Raw genomic sequence first — 17,748 nt, 5'->3', positions numbered from 1 at the left:
TAGGATGGACAATATACCAAAAGAATTAAATATATCATTGGAAAAGTATAAAAGTCGAATTAATTTATATCTGTAAATATATCACGCAAAAAGAATTTGATGTAACGACTTTATTATTCAATGAAATCGAGTTAAATGAATGTCTTCATTCAATTATAAGTCATTTAAAGGCGTTATCATTTGAAAGCAAATTGGCACTGTGCATTTTGTTGTGCTGAATAAATATAGTAATAAATATAGATTTCAATCTCTACGAACTAATGTTTACACATTGTATCATGACATAACGTAATGCTACGATGCAATTTATTATCTACAATTGCGCTTATGATGAATATCTGTTTATCTATTATTATTCATCAGTAATCAATTCTACTAGTAATTGCATCCACATTTAACTATTATAATAACTAGATAATCCACTATCTTTTTTTTAAGTTTCAAGTTAGATAATATCGAGATTTATTAAATTTAATTTTTTGCAAATTGATGTAATGTATGTAACATGAAATAGCTGTAATTTGTTTAAGATTTACATTTGAAATGACAAATTTCATAAACAATAATTTAGTCAATAAGCCTCTAAATATTAAATATCTGCAATTGCAAAGGGAACAAAGAGCCACGTCCTGGATAAAATGCGCAAAAATTGTGTGATTCTTCTTAAGTTAAATAATGTTTATTAATTAAACATTTTCCTCTCACACATCGGGCTATTTTTAGTAACTGTATAAAAAAGAAAAAATACAATAAAAATTGAGTTGAATATCAAGTTTGCCTTTTGGCTCTTATTTGTCCCGTTTCAATAGTAGAAAATTCATAAATTCATAAATGAAATTTCATAAAAATGCATGGCCATCTGTTTGTTGCATGAAATATTTGCTGTAAATCCCAGCGCCTCTTTTATGTAAATTGCTCAATTATGCGCTTTTGCAATACTAAATGATTTACAAACATGCTATTTTGATCTGATATAATGCGATATAAAAATAAATGTCAGATAAAAAATATTTAATTTATAATTTTATTAATTAATCATGAATCATAATATTATTAACACTGTTTTTATGTAATGAACTCTCTTAGTAAGCAAACGAAAATATGTAAACGCGATCTTCGCGTCATATCATAATAAAATGAGACACACTGAAGAGAGAATGAAATGAGACACACTTTTAATGATGTGTTTTTTTTGGCAACCGCAATTTTTTCGTTTTTTTACGACTTCTCAACTATAATTACTGAAACTGTCCGACATATATTCAGTAATATATTACTATTATATAAATAATTTTTATGCAACTAGAAATTCAATGACCCATATTAACCTGGCACCCCACCACAAGGAATCGAGTTTGGCTATAGTGCATAATTAAGTGCTAATTTGTTGCTAATTTATTTCCCTACTCATGAGCAGAAAAATGATATTAAAGATGGGGGTGCTGACTTGCCTGCTAGCACCCCCATTTGCGAAAAACACATATAATGAGTTACAAATCAAAAAACAAATACACTAGAATTTATTGCTAATTAATTGCTCAAAGAAACTGCAAACAGATTTTGAAAACATTAATTTTTAATTATGCACTAATATGACATATTACGAACATGGAAAATAAAATCATCAAAAATACGCAGCTAACAATAATAATTTGTTATAACATTATATTTTGCATTAAATGTCATCAAAATAAATCATATCCGAATTTATTGCTTGCAATTTAATTGAAAAAATCGATCCGAAAGAGTGGCGGTGCTAGCGTGCCAACAAGAATAAAGTATATCAACGCAATTAGTTGCTGCCATGATTTTGGTTTTAAAATGTTTCTTTAATTTGTTGCTTCCATGATATATAATATTAAATTTATTGCTCAACTGTTTTGTAATTCGGCTTAGTTTGTTTTAGTTTTATTCCTCAACATTTAACTTCGAAAAATTGATTCAAAAGAGTGTGGGTGGCTTACTCATAAGAGTAAAGTATATCAACGAAATTAGTTGCTGCTATGATTGTGGTCTTAAAATATTTTTTTAATTTGTTGCTTTTCAGATATATTTAGAGAAACATTTTAAAACCAAAATAATAGCAGCAATTAATTGATATATACTTTATTCTTGTGGCACTCTTTCGGATCGATATTTTTAATTAAATTGCCAGCAATAAATTCGAAAATGATTTATTTTGTGATAACGTTTAATGCAGAATACAATGTTATAATAAATTATTATTGTTAGCTGCGTACTTTTGATGATTTTACTTTTCATGTTCATAATGTGTCATATTAATGCATAATTAAAAATTTAATATTTTCAAAATCTGTTTATAGTTTCTTTGAGCAATAAATTCTAGTGTATTTGTTTTTTGATTTGCAACTCATTATATGTATTTTTCGGAAGTGGGGGTGCTAGATTAATGCAAACAAGTCAGCACTCCCACTCTTTAATATTATTTTCCTGCTTATGAGTAGGAGCAATAAATTCGGGCTTAGAGTAATAAATTAGTAACAAATTAGCACTTAATTATGCACTATAGCCAAACCCGGTTTTTCGAGGGGATGCCAGGTTAATATGGATAATTCAATGCCTAATGAATATGGATAATTCAATGCCTAATGAAGTACAGCACAAGCTATGAACTAATATGAATCTAATTCCTTAAGTAAAAAAATAAAAATTAATAACATTTTGTATAATAACAGTATTATATTTTATTTTTATGTGTTTGTACTAGTTTTTATTTTGTTTTTATTTCGAATTTGTACTATTTTTTATTTCGTTTATATCTCTTTTATAAAAAATTGTAAAATAATACTGTCGACAATATGACCATTTCTTAAATCGTTATATTATAAATTTTGATATTATATTATAAATTGAACATTATGAATATTTGAACATTATGAATATTATGAATATTATGAATATTATGAATATTATAAATATTTTGAATATTATAAATTGAAAAATTGAAAAATGTAATGTCAAATTCTTTAAGACGCAAATGAAATAAAAAGTAGTACATATAAACATGGACACATAATTCTTCATCAAATGGCATTAATAAAATTAAAATATTTTTGATGAGATCAAAATATTTTATATTGAACGCTATTTTTTAACGCCTTATACTTTTCATTTTTTGTGGTGGTACAAATGGTGGTACAAACTAAAGACTACATTAAGCGGCAATATATTAACTATACATATCGGGATAGGAATACTTTAATAATATAAGTGTAAATGCACATCAGGAGATACATGGAAAATGCACAAATTTTGTTTGCTTTGTTTAATTTCTTTTTTTCTGAAATATTATTTCAATATTTTATTAAATGATTTTTCACAATTTTTTTTTCCTCAAATTTTAGCATTCAAAATTTAAATTCTATCTTCTCTGTTTATTTTCAATTCTTGGCTTTTACACTTTTGATGCTATCCATTTTTACTATTTTCGATATTGTCTATTTTATTTTATCATAGAAATAAAAAAGATAATTTATCATTTGTATTTATTATTATATTTTTTACTATACAAATGATGTTATCCCTTATAACACCTTTTATGTTTGACAGTTTGATGGCAGTACTTTGAATTTTGATATGAATATCCCATAATATTTCTGCGCCGTTTGTACTTTTGTCAACATGCAGTAGATCAATTATACTTGATATCCCATTTTAATGAAAATAGCTGTATATCTTCTAAACTTGACGTCAGACAAAAATTGAAAAACATTTAAACAAAATTTATAGAATTTTAAGAGAGAAAAATGTTGATAATTTTGAATTTTAATTATGTAATTTTTCTAACTATTTTAACTATGCAATTAAGATTATGTGAAGATCTCAATTTAGTTTTTTTTTTTTTTGGAATCATAATTTATATAAATCCGATATTCAGCATAAGAAGTTGGATATATGAAATAAGGGTAGGATAGCCAAAAATTGAATAATATGTATGTATGTATGCAAATGTTTATTTATGCATCATTTTATTTTAGAAAAGAAATTACATAGCAATGTTCTATTATAATAGTGTTAAATCAAATCACATTAATGGAATCTCTTTTCTTTTTCATCATATTATTTTTATCAGTTAATGTGTGCCATCTTTCTTACTCTAATATTTCCATGGTTGTCATTCTTGTAATTCTTCTTCACCCTATCTTCTTGAAGTTTATTATTATTATGAAGTTTATTAAGATGGTCTAATGATTTTTATTTCTTTTGTATAGAATCTGCATTTGTTTTTTCTCTTCTCCAACATTTTGCCTTTCTTTATTCCCGCACCAAAATCTTGCAACAATCTTTTAATTTAATCTTTTGTTTTTTTTATAATCCTCTTTCAAATATTTTGATTCATTTTCTTCTCTTAATTCCCTGTTTTATTATATCTTTCAATTGCTATTCTATTATATTGCTCTTGCTTTGCCCAATTTGTTACAGCTAGATTTTCCTTCTAATTCATTCCTATTCTTATTAGAATTAATATTTGTTCTTAGGATTAATATTTTGTATATTTATGCAATTTTCTTTTTAATAATTATTTTATTTTTTTACCACAATATTCTCTTTTTCTATTTTGTTTTTATTTTTCTCTTGTATTCTTGTACTATTTTGTTTATTTTTTTTCTTTTGATTTCTTTTTATATTTTATTGCTCTTTTCTCTACTTCTTATTTTTGCGGTTTTTGTCTTCTCAAGAATTCAATAAGTATGCTGAAATATTGACGTCTAACCTAACGTTAATTTGATGTATTTTTCTTGCTCTTTTTCTACTCTTTTAACCTTACTCCAACCTTAAAATGGAAAACTTAGAATAGAATAGAAAAAAACTTAGAATAAAATAAAAATTTAAATTTAGAATAGAATAGAATAAAAAATTGCGTCCCCTTAGGACAATTTTTACATCACGTACAGCGCTGTATATAGCTTATCTCTAACTATTCTAGTTAACTCTAACTTATACTAATTTTAACAATCTAGTATTATCTTAACCGTCTCTCACCTAGCACACACATACACACACAATTCTCCTACTTCCTAATACCTATCAGAATCTCTAATATTCCTCTCTATTCTCTTCTAGATAAAAATAGGTAAAAAACCTATTTAACTTATATTCTCTATCTCTGTTTTTCTTGTCGCTTTCTCTCTCTTTCTTCTCCCCCCTCCTTGCTTTCTTCCTTTTTCCTTTTCCCTGTGCATCTTCCTATTTCCCTTCGTCTCCTTCTCTCCTCCTTTCTTCTCTTCTTCCCTCCCTCCCTTTCCCATTCCTTGTAAATATGGAGAAAATCGCTTATCTATTTCCTTCCGAAAGTTATATTTAATATAAAAGTTATAAAAATGTAATTTTTGTTACAGAAAATTAAATGAAATTTTTGAGCGTTTATCCAGAGATGAAATCCTAAGGAAACGAAATCTAATATCATGATGGAACCACCACTTACAAGCAAGGTTCTCCGGGCCCCTAATTTAAAGAGAGGTCAAGAGAACATTAGAATACAAAATAGAGTAAGTGATGATAATAATATACTTATATCACATACATTTTATACATTGTGGAAATTAATATTTACATATATATTTAAATATATACAGGATAATATGAATAAGGAAAACTGTTGCGATTTTATTGCTTGAACATCAAGAATTTTTCTGATAAATGCCAGATGAATTTTGCATATGAATTATCTTTTTCTTCAATGTAAATCTAGAGCATTTAATGTTAGAAAATTTTATTTTTGTTTTACTTTTTGATACATTCTGTAAATATTTCATGCAGAAGCAGATTTTATATATTATTATTTCGGGTAAAACTCTTGAAGTTGGACCTATACGTCGATGACCTTGGCCTTGACATATATTGTCAAGAAGGTTTTTCTAAGTAATTCTTCGCAAAAATTAAATGGCGGACGACATTAGTTTAGAAGATATAGCAAATTAAAGTTTTATATGGAACACCGCTCCTTGCTTACAGTGCGGAAAGAGATATATAATTAAATCAAGAATAGGTTTGGTTAGGTTATATCTTCTGGAAGTGGAGCCTCCCTGTAGGGTGGCGGGACGGAACCTACTGCGCTCACGCATATACTTTATAACAGAAAGCGAGTTCTATTCTACACTGTTGTGTGAATGGAAAAATGTATGCGTGGACGCAGTAGATTCCGCCCCCTACGGGCTACTCTTCCGGAAGATATAACCTAACCCAAATCAAATTTTAAATAAGAAATAGAGTCACTTAGCCGTTGTCAATCGCAGAGTTAATTTCTATCCGAATATATATGTTAGTTAATCATTGTGTGCAATGTACTCCGAACGATTTCTGAATTACATTAGCGAGAACATAATTTTTTAAATGTGAACTCCATCATTCCGAAATTTTCACCACGACAAGAATGCGTCGAGATCTTCGCATTGACGTTATAATATCAGTTCTTATAATGGCTCTCTACGTTTAATTAATTGATTAATATGCGTTTATTTTATATTAAGAACTAATTGCATTAAAGAAGGCCAAAGAAAGGAGCGAAACGTTCGCCACATACATCAAAATGTTAATTTCGCTGATGCTTTCTAATAAATAGTTTCTTTGCGCCCCTATTACTGCGTCGGCTCTTATTGCCATTATTTTCTTTTTGATTCATATTTACAGAGCTATTTTTAATAAAAAATAGATTTGGATTAAGTTATATCTTTTGAAAGTGGAGCCCCCACCCCATAAGGGGAGTGGACCCCACTGTATCCACGCATGTACTTTGCAAGCCAAGTGAAGTTCATTTTTTAATGTTTTATAACTTTTGAACGGATCACTACTTTTTTTCAAAGTCAGAGTCACTTAGGACAATGACAACATATTTCAAAGTCAAAGTCATACATAAAGTTGTCCTCTTTCTATATAATTACCTCTCTGTATAATTATATCTTCTAAACTAATGCCGTCCGCCTCTTAATTCTTGCGGAGAATTACTCAGAAGAACTTCCTTGACAATATATGTCAAGGTCAAGATTATCGGCGTATAGGCCTAAGTTCGAGAGTTTTACCTTATTTTGTATTCGTAACATTTGCATTCCACTTTTGACCACTTGCAGTCTTCTAATATTCCTGGTGCAAGAAATTCTAGCATTTTAAATTCTCTTGTTTGTATTTGTACTTTTTCCAAAAATGTGTTAGTATTGAGTACATATGTTAATGATATTAAAAAAATTGTACAGAAAGATATTACTTTAATATATTTCAATATATATTTTTATTAAATTTATTCTTGATTAAACTTTTGCTATAAAAAGTGATGATACTAGAAAATTGCGTGAATTGAAAATAAAAATTATATATATTCAGGTATATTTAAAATTATTCCTCGATTTACATCAATTTATTACCTATAGATAGTTGCATGATTTTAAATAGGATATGATACTTTCGTTTCCGGCTGTGAGTATGACAAGAGTGAGAAATTGTGTAAATTAAGAGGCTTTTAATAAAGAAAGATTGGAAAACCAAAAGGAAAGGTAAGTGAGAGAGTAAGATAGAAGAAAGTGTGTCTAAGAAAGGAGAAAGCAGGGGACGCGCAAAAAGAACAAAAGAGCGGAGCACAAGGGTTAGACAAGAGAAGGTTAGAAAAGCAATAGAAAGGAGTTGTGAAGTGTACTAAGCATAGCAGATGGGGCTAGTGGAACAATAAGTTAAAAAGTATATATAGAGGAATGCGACAGAGAAATCTACAATCGGTAGGATACAATCGAAGGGAAACAACAAGTATGAAGTCTAAAGAAATAGATACTTATATTCCTTTCGAGCTGGCCTTTCCCTTGCAAAATTAAAAAAATTAATAACATATAATTATATTTATAAACTTTCAAATCCCAAATCAAATCTTAATTGTGAACTTATCACACTGGGCTGGAATTTAATACTTTCTGTACTATTCTGTATTATCTTCTGGAATTACATCTTCTGGAATGACTTAATGCAGTTATGAATAATCAAAATCAAAATGCTCATTTTATTTAATCAGTGATAACTCACAAATTCTTAGAACAATTTAAAAAGAATTTTGTACTTTAAAATTTACAATAGAAAGTCTAAAATTTTCATAGAATTTTTTTAGACATGTGACAGGTTTATAAAGTAAGAAGAAAATTTTCCATTTTATCTTGCTCGTTTTCTATATGTAAAAATTAGCAAATTTATGGAAATTTAAAAACAATAATGATCGTTCGAAAGTAGAGATTTTAAGATTTAAAACTTTTTTGAATTTAAATTTTGTTCATTTTTAACTAAGTTACAGCTTGCTGAATTTTACGTTTTTTTTTTTTAAGAAAAATTATATATTTCCCTAATTTTTGTGAGTAGTATATTATACACGTTCTCGAATTGCGTTTTTACTGTCAAAATTTAACTTTCTTTCTATTATTGTCTTTTATTTCGTATGAAATAAATTGATGCTATTTATTCATCGAAGATTATATATAGAGTTTAATAAGATTATATATACAGAGTGTCTTACAACTTTCGTACAATATTTTAATAGCGTATTCTAAAGGCAAAATGGAGTTAAAAATCTTAATACTAAAATATCGAGGCTACAATAGTTTTTGAGTTATAAATGATCAATGTTTGCCAATAATATTGCGTACAATTCGCGCGCTCAGGCTCGTAATTATATTTACACATACTGATCTGTCATCTGTTATTGTTAACACATAAAATAAAGAAATTGATTTCTACAAAATTTTTCGCGCGATTAAAACAAAAATAAGCTTTATTTCTTAAGTATGTGAAAATATTAAGTTTATATTTCTATTTAAATATAATAATTAATTAATTATTTAAATTGTTATTTAGAAATTGTTATGAAAAAATTAAATATTTTATAAACAAGTGTTTATACGACCAAACTGGCAATTTATTGTTTGATTATTATATCACGACGTTTCGACCATATGGTTTTGGTCCTTATCAAGTGAAACTAAAATTACAATACAATAAATAATGATAGTCATGTTACAAAGAAAAAATAGGATTAAGCAACTTACGTTATAATTAAAAAGTAGAAAGAGAAAAATCGAAATGTCAAACTGACATTGTGTCAACCACTATGTTTGGAATACTGAGATCAACTAAACGACCTTTATTAATTTATCGTATATGTTGTTTAAATTCTCTGTATCTTTTGGGAATTAATAGTGTTGTCAAATTTTTTAATAAAAACATTTCAGCTATTTCTCTCTTTCTTACATGTTTTTCGTTATGTAGAATATCAGGCGCTGACCAATCGAAGTCATGATCAAATTTTAATTTGTGTTTGCTAATTACGGATAAATTACTTTCGTGCATTTTATATTATTACAATGTTCCTTGACTCGGGTGCTTAAGTGTCTTTTGTCTGGCCAATATACGAAGCGCTACAATTCTTACAATTTATTTTGTAAACAACCTCCGTTCTATTGCTAATAGGCAAACTATCCTTGCCGCGTGTAATCAGTGAATTTAATCTTTTAGGTATATTGTAAACCACTGTCAGTCCCATATTTTTAAGCAACCGACCAACATCGTCACTCAAGCCTTCGACAAACGGTAGTGCGATGTAGGAGGGTTTGTCTGTATCAATTTCCCCATCACCTAGAATGCTACTGCTCCGGTGTTTCAAAAATTCAGTCTCTTACAAATATAACGATTTACAATGTGTGTCGGAAAACAATTATTAAGTAAGATCTGCTTCACGACATCAATGTTTTTCCATGAAACTGGTCGTCAGATAGTAAAATAGCATGGTCAACAAGATTAAAAATGGTGTTCAACTTATATTTAAAAGGATGGCTCGAATAAAAATTTATGTATCTATCGGAACACGTAGCTTTTCTATACCAGTTTGTTAAAATTTTTCCGTTGGAACGGATAACACTGGTGTTTAAAAATTGATACATGAATCCGACTCTATTTCATGTGTGAATTTTAAACGTGGATGATAACTATTGAAAATCAAATTAATCTCGTCAACATTTGCACGTGGAACAATAGCAAAAATATCATCTACGTATCTATAATATACAGGAACCGCAAACCCAAGTAGAATCAAACAATGTGTCTCCAAATCATCCATCACAATATCTGCTAAAATAGGTGATAACGGAGAACCCATAGGGCTGCCAAAGATCTGTTCATAAAACTTTCCATTAAAAGAAAAACTAGTCGAATCTAGAATAACTTCCACTGCATATAAAAATTGAGGCAAATTAAATTTTGTGTTTGGAGCGATGTCATTCCAACGTTTTTCGATAGCGCGCAAAACTAACTCTTTAGGAATGTTTGTAAATAATGCAGTAACGTCTAGTGATATCATTATTTCGTCATCATTAATAAGTTTCTCTTTCATGTCAGCAGCAAAAGACCAACCGTCTTTTATGTGAGATTTCGGTTGCAATTTTGAATTATGTAAAATATCGTGTATGTACTTCGATATATTATACAACGGACTGCCTAGTGACGATACTATAATACGTAGTGGAAAACCAGTTTTATGGATCTTTGGCAATCCGTAACATCGTGGCAAATTCCCGTTCGTGATGTTTAAATGTTTGTATGTGGTCTCATCTATTAAGCCATTGTCCCGCCAAGATTTGATAAGTAAATTAATTCTGCAAGTTAACTGTCTACTTGGATCTTTGTTCAATTGTTGGTCTTTTGCTGCTGACATGAAAGAGAAACTTATTAATGATGACGAAATAATGATATCACTAGACGTTACTGCATTATTTACAAACATTCCTAAAGAGTTAGTTTTGCGCGCTATCGAAAAACGTTGGAATGACATCGCTCCAAACACAAAATTTAATTTGCCTCAATTTTTATATGCAGTGGAAGTTATTCTAGATTCGACTAGTTTTTCTTTTAATGGAAAGTTTTATGAACAGATCTTTGGCAGCCCTATGGGTTCTCCGTTATCACCTATTTTAGCAGATATTGTGATGGATGATTTGGAGACACATTGTTTGAGTCTACTTGGGTTTGCGGTTCCTGTATATTATAGATACGTAGATGATATTTTTGCTATTGTTCCACGTGCAAATGTTGACGAGATTAATTTGATTTTCAATAGTTATCATCCACGTTTAAAATTCACACATGAAATAGAGTCGGATTCATGTATCAATTTTTTAAACACCAGTGTTATCCGTTCCAACGGAAAAATTTTAACAAACTGGTATAGAAAAGCTACGTGTTCCGATAGATACATAAATTTTTATTCGAGCCATCCTTTTAAATATAAGTTGAACACCATTTTTAATCTTGTTGACCATGCTATTTTACTATCTGACGACCAGTTTCATGGAAAAAACATTGATGTCGTGAAGCAGATCTTACTTAATAATTGTTTTCCGACACACATTGTAAATCGTTATATTTGTAAGAGACTGAATTTTTGAAACACCGGAGCAGTAGCATTCTAGGTGATGGGGAAATTGATACAGACAAACCCTCCTACATCGCACTACCGTTTGTCGAAGGCTTGAGTGACGATGTTGGTCGGTTGCTTAAAAATATGGGACTGACAGTGGTTTACAATATACCTAAAAGATTAAATTCACTGATTACACGCGGCAAGGATAGTTTGCCTATTAGCAATAGAACGGAGGTTGTTTACAAAATAAATTGTAAGAATTGTAGCGCTTCGTATATTGGCCAGACAAAAAGACACTTAAGCACCCGAGTCAAGGAACATTGTAATAATATAAAAATGCACGAAAGTAATTTATCCGTAATTAGCAAACACAAATTAAAATTTGATCATGACTTCGATTGGTCAGCGCCTGATATTCTACATAACGAAAAACATGTAAGAAAGAGAGAAATAGCTGAAATGTTTTTTATTAAAAAATTTGACAACACTATTAATTCCCAAAAAGATACAGAGAATTTAAACAACATATACGATAAATTAATAAAGGTCGTTTAGTTGATCTCAGTATTCCAAACATAGTGGTTGACACAATGTCAGTTTGACATTTCGATTTTTCTCTTTCTACTTTTTAATTATAACGTAAGTTGCTTAATCCTATTTTTTCTTTGTAACATGACTATCATTATTTATTGTATTGTAATTTTAGTTTCACTTGATAAGGACCAAAACCATATGGTCGAAACGTCGTGATATAATAATCAAACAATAAATTGCCAGTTTGGTCGTATAAACACTTGTTTATTAATTTATTTACTGGCGACATTTTTAAAATTAAACATAATAAATATTTTATGTACAACAAATATTTTATAGTTCATTAATATTAGTTGACTGCCGTACATGGTACTCATAAAAAACATAAGAAACAATAAAATCAGCTGTGCCATAAAAATCAATATTATTTAATTGGTAAAAAACAATAGATGTCAGATCGGTACATTTGTATGTGTAGTTGCGGATCTGAACATGCGAGTTCTATGCGATCATTTGTAAATTTTGATTAGTTATAACTCGAAAACTATTGCAGCCTCAAAAGATTTGTATTAGAATTTTTGACTTTTTATCTTTAAAATACATTATCAAATTAAATATTATACGGAGATTGTGAGATATCCTATATATATATATATATATATATATATATATATATATATATATATGTGTGTGTGTGGGTGTGTGTGCGTGCGCGTGCGCGTGTGCGTGTGTATGTATTCTTAAATTTTGTAAGTATCGCGGGCGAAATTATATTTGAATAATATATAAAAAACTCTAAGAAATTATATATTTGTTTTTATGTACATATAATAAACTAGAAAATATATAATAAGATACGAGAAGATATATTATAGTCTGCATTATTTACGAAAATAAGATGCTACTTTTCATTAAAATATAATATCAATTTTTTTTTTAAAGTAACGTTATTCTGTCGAAATTTACTCAAGACACGCTTCTTCAGCAGCATGTGATTTATTTTATGCTGGTTACAAATTATTCATTTAGGTTCACAATTTAATCATATTTGTTATATAGTCAATATAGTGTAATCTCTCACGTTATTTTCAATATTAGTATTACTAATTGCACTCAGAGCTTTCTTTGCATGAAATTGCACACATAGAGATATCTTTGCTTTACACGTTTTCTCTTATACTTTTTAGCTGGTCATCTAAGAAGTGATCCATCTAAAAAATGTTGGACTTCAATTTGAGTGTATACTCCGAGTTTGTTATTGCTTTTCATGATGCGAGAGAAAAAAAAAATTATATATATATATATATACATATATATATATATATATATATATATATATATACATATATATATATATATATATATATATAGATAATTATACATATATATATACATAATTATATATATATATATATATCATATACATACATATATATACATTATATATATATATATGTACATAATTATACATATATATATATATATATATATATACATAATTATACATATATAATTATACATATATATATATATATATATATATATATATATATATATATATATAATTATTTTGAACGACAATATATCTAATTTTTTTTTTATTTTTGGATTTGTTACTTATTTAGTATTGTTTCTGTTTTTATTTATTTTGGTTTATTATTGACAATTGATTAAATTACGTTAAGATAGTTCGGAAAAGAAATCAAAATTTTCTCATTATGATTTGTTTTTGAATTAAAATAAAATTTATGTGCTCCAATTACTATGCCAGCTTTTATTTGCCATTTCGTAATTTAATTTTGTGATTATATTTTTCAGAGTCTTTACATTTTATATTTATACATTTTTAATTTAATTGTTTAAAGAACAAATTTTTATACTTTTGTCGATTTTACATATGATGATGTCTTTTTGACGATTATAGTCTTATATGATTATAAAACCATATTTAAATGAACCGCTTTCGATTCGATGTCAAATTTATACGTGCATATGTTTTGCAATAACTAAATTATATTGCAAAAGTCAGGTTGACTGCGATAATGAAATTTAGACATATGTAAATGATGATTTTGTATTCAGGAAACTTTTGTGATTGAGAGGCAAATGTGAAATCCATGTAATATTTTGGTATAAACAAAATTTATAAATAATAAATAATTTTTTGTATGAAAAATTTGCTTAAGAACATCACGCTAAAAAACGATCGCAAATTTAAGTGATGTTTCACTTTTATAATCGAAATATTTTAACAATTCAATATTTAATTTATAGTGTTTTCAAAATAGTATTTAATAAGTATATTTATATGAGATAATATTTTATCATTAAGAGTTCTACAAAAATAAAAATTCTTGCACCATAATAATTTTATTTTGTGCCTGTGCATTAAGAAAAGACTTTTGGGATTTTGTCCACCCACAATTAGGATCCAAGCACTTTGTAAGTAAATATACTTTCACTTTTTTGTGAAAAAAAAACGTATATCTGTAGTAACTTGATTACACTGTGTATATATATATATATATATATATATATATATATATATATATATATATATCTTTACAATTAATTTTCAAGTGCGATACATAGTTATTGTTAGTAATAGCCTTTCGGAAGCGATCCTTAGTTTACCTCGCAATCGACTTACATATTTATCAATTAGAAAGGAAGAAGTATGATGATCCGACCAAAGCACGTAACCTGCTCCGCTTCTTTAATCTTTCTCTCCATTCACCTTCCTAAAACTTGACCATAATTTGCTTTTTCCTAGTTACATCTTACTTTATATTATTATATCTTTTCAATATCTTTGTGTAATGTTGTTTTATTAATAATATATATAATATAATGTAACATTTCTTAATTTGTTGTAACTTCTGATTTTTTAATTTATTTTCCCTGCTTAATATTTAACTCGTAACTTAATTTTCTTTTAATTTTCTTTTATTCCTGTTTGATCTACTTTTATTGTTTAATATTAAGAAATTGATCGGATTATGGCAATTTGTAGATAATTTTCAAGTAGATATGTATATACCAAGAGATGTATATTCGAAGCATACACATGTGGAATGAAAAAGTACAACTGCAATAGCATGTTAATGTGATAGGCAGATAAGTGTAATCGTGAAAGAGAGTGGGGATCATACATAGTCAAATGGTAGAACTTCTGGACTGGAATATCTCAGTATAGAAGTGGACGTTCATCAACACTCTTCATTCTTGTTTTCCATTCTTTTTTTTGTTTCTTATTTTTGGAATACAGACGCGGAAATTCTCTCGTCATTATATCAAATTGAAAATCGATAATAAGTGTCGAGTTTTTTTTAGGTAAACTATATTTTCTTTCTTATTTAGATTTAAAAAATGCATTGAAGATATGAAAATTGATTGCTGATTGCTTGATAATTGATTGTAATTGATAATGTACTTCAAGTGTATATTAATAAAGTTTTGATTTGGCTGTAATAAAGAGTTTACAACTATAGAAGAACAAATGTTTGCTGTCAAGATTAGATGCATAATATAAGGAAAAAATAATTTTTATCCGATTATTGTCAATTCATAGTCAATATGTAGTAAAGAGTTGAATGTTTTTAATTCGTAAGTTGTTTATAGTTTGCTTATATAAGACCGAAGGGACTACTGGGAAAACTGAATGATTTTTTTAACAATGAGTATATGTGAACGATATTATATAGACTTCATACAATAAATATCGAAAGCATGTTTTATTGAATGTTTTTTATTTTGCAAAGAACTTTTTTATGTCAAAATTTGCTTGCAAACAGTATTTTGCTTTGCTTTTTAAAGGTTACGGAAATAAAAAGTGTTTATCTGTGAACTTGTTTGTATGTATAAAAGTGTAAATGGACGAATGGTGACTATATCTATTATTCTTGAATGCGCAGAATTTTGTAAAACTTAAAAAAATGAAAAATAATTCTTTCTAATTTTTTTTTGCAATATGCTTTATTTTGTATTATACAAGTCTATAAAAACATACATGTTCAAGTACGAGTGTGTTATTATATGTATACATATACTTATATACATATATTTTATAGGCAAATTACAAAATCTGTCGCTTTATAAAACTTCTAGGCATTTTAAAAAGTGCGGTTACATTCTCAAATGATGATTAAAAATGAAATATATTACAATCTGGCTAAGAATTTTAATCTTCTTATAAAACGCTTAACAAGCGACCTACCACATTGTCAAATGCAACGATTTATCAACATCGCTTTAGATTTTGGTTGGTTTATTTCAGTCATTTTATGAATTGTTTTTTTAGAACAGCCATTTATAGAAAATTAATAGGTAATTAAATTATAATATTAATAAATAATTGTGTATATTTCTGAATAAGAAAATTTTCAGGTTCGTATAAACACATTTATTACAATTAAGATTTTAGCTTTATATAAAACGTATTCTTATCAACTGCATTGTCTTTCCTCCATCTTTTCTTTTTTTCTCAATACTTCGTAAATAATTCTTATTTGATATAAAGTATTTATTAATAAATAATACAGCTATAAAAGTCAATTTAAACATTGCACGAAATATCGGTAAAAACATGCCGTGAAATGAACCAGCCAGAATCTAAAACGGTGTACAAATTGTTGCGTTTGACAATGGCGGGTCGCTTGTTAGCGTTTTGTAAAAAGATTAAAATTCTTACCCAGATTGTAAAACATTTCATTTTCAACTATGATTTGAAAAGGGCGTATCCCATTTGGATACGTAACTATTGGACACCGCTCGAATGGACACGCATTATTGAACATGTTTTATTGGGCACTGCTCGATTGGACATCCTTTAATTGAACATCGCACGATTGGACACTGCACGATTGGACACGCACATTGCACGATTGGACACCATGCGATTGAACATTGCATGATTGAACATCATATTTTTAGGTTAGAAAAGTTTTAACATAGATTTTATAACTTTCCACGCGAAGTAAGATTTTATATGGGTTTACAATTTTCCACGTAAAACGAGGTTCAAGGCAAACCTATGTGTCTAATTTTAATGGTGTTGGAGCCCCCTTGTATGGGGGCCGGAACGTACTGCCTCTACGCATATACTTTTCAATGCGAAATGAGGTTTCAGGGTTTACAACTTTGTTCAATTGTGCGGTGTCCAGTCGTGTCGTGTCCAATTATGTGGAGTTCAATCATAAAGTGTCCAATCGTGTGATGTCCAATTGAGCGGTGTCCAATCGAGCAATATCCAATAGAGCAATATCCAATAAAACGTGTCCAAAAATGAGTGTCCAATCGGGCGGTGTCCAATCGTTACGTGTCCAAATGGAGATCATCCATTTGAGAATATGACCGTACTTTATAAAATGCCTAGACGTTTTAAAAAACGGCAGATTTTGTAATCTGGTTATGACACATGTGTGTATATGTATGTCTGTATATGGAATTATAAATATAAGCATAAATATAAGCTTGGACAACATTTATATGTATTGCCAACTTCGATTGACTTAGTGAAACGAGAAGTTTCAATGGTTTCTGAGTTCTGCAGAACGTTTAAGCATCGCGTTCCTCTTGCGGCTAAGGGATTAAAACCACAGGAGAACTAAAGGTTGTCTACAATGGAAATAGGCAGTACAGAGTGAGGAATAGAGGAATAGGTTCTTAGAGTTATTTCCTTTCTGTCTACAATGTCGAAAAACAATATGAATAATAACCATCCAATCAGCGAATAGACATTTAGAGAATTTTAACAGAAGGTAGCGATTAAATGTACGAGAGTATAAATACACGTTTTTTATTGGCTGACAGTA

General features: G+C 28.4%; 1 protein-coding gene across 5 annotated transcripts in view; it reads left to right on the top strand.

The window, feature by feature from the left end:
- Window positions 1–17,748, top strand: part of LOC126852225 (mitogen-activated protein kinase-binding protein 1) — a 95,620-nt gene that overhangs the window by 1,133 nt on the left and 76,739 nt on the right. For all 5 annotated transcript variants that reach the window (XM_050596781.1, XM_050596783.1, XM_050596780.1 and 2 more), the window contains exon 2: window positions 5,361–5,510. In XM_050596781.1, coding sequence (XP_050452738.1) covers window positions 5,427–5,510 — 84 coding nt within the window. In that variant the 5' untranslated portion in view covers window positions 5,361–5,426. The remainder of the gene's footprint in view (window positions 1–5,360; window positions 5,511–17,748) is intronic.

The sequence above is a fragment of the Cataglyphis hispanica genome, chromosome 10 (genome assembly GCF_021464435.1).
Source record: "Cataglyphis hispanica isolate Lineage 1 chromosome 10, ULB_Chis1_1.0, whole genome shotgun sequence".
NCBI lineage: Eukaryota > Metazoa > Arthropoda > Insecta > Hymenoptera > Formicidae > Cataglyphis > Cataglyphis hispanica.
Note: the sequence above shows the minus strand (reverse complement) of the source record. Positions and strands in the feature narration are given on the sequence as shown.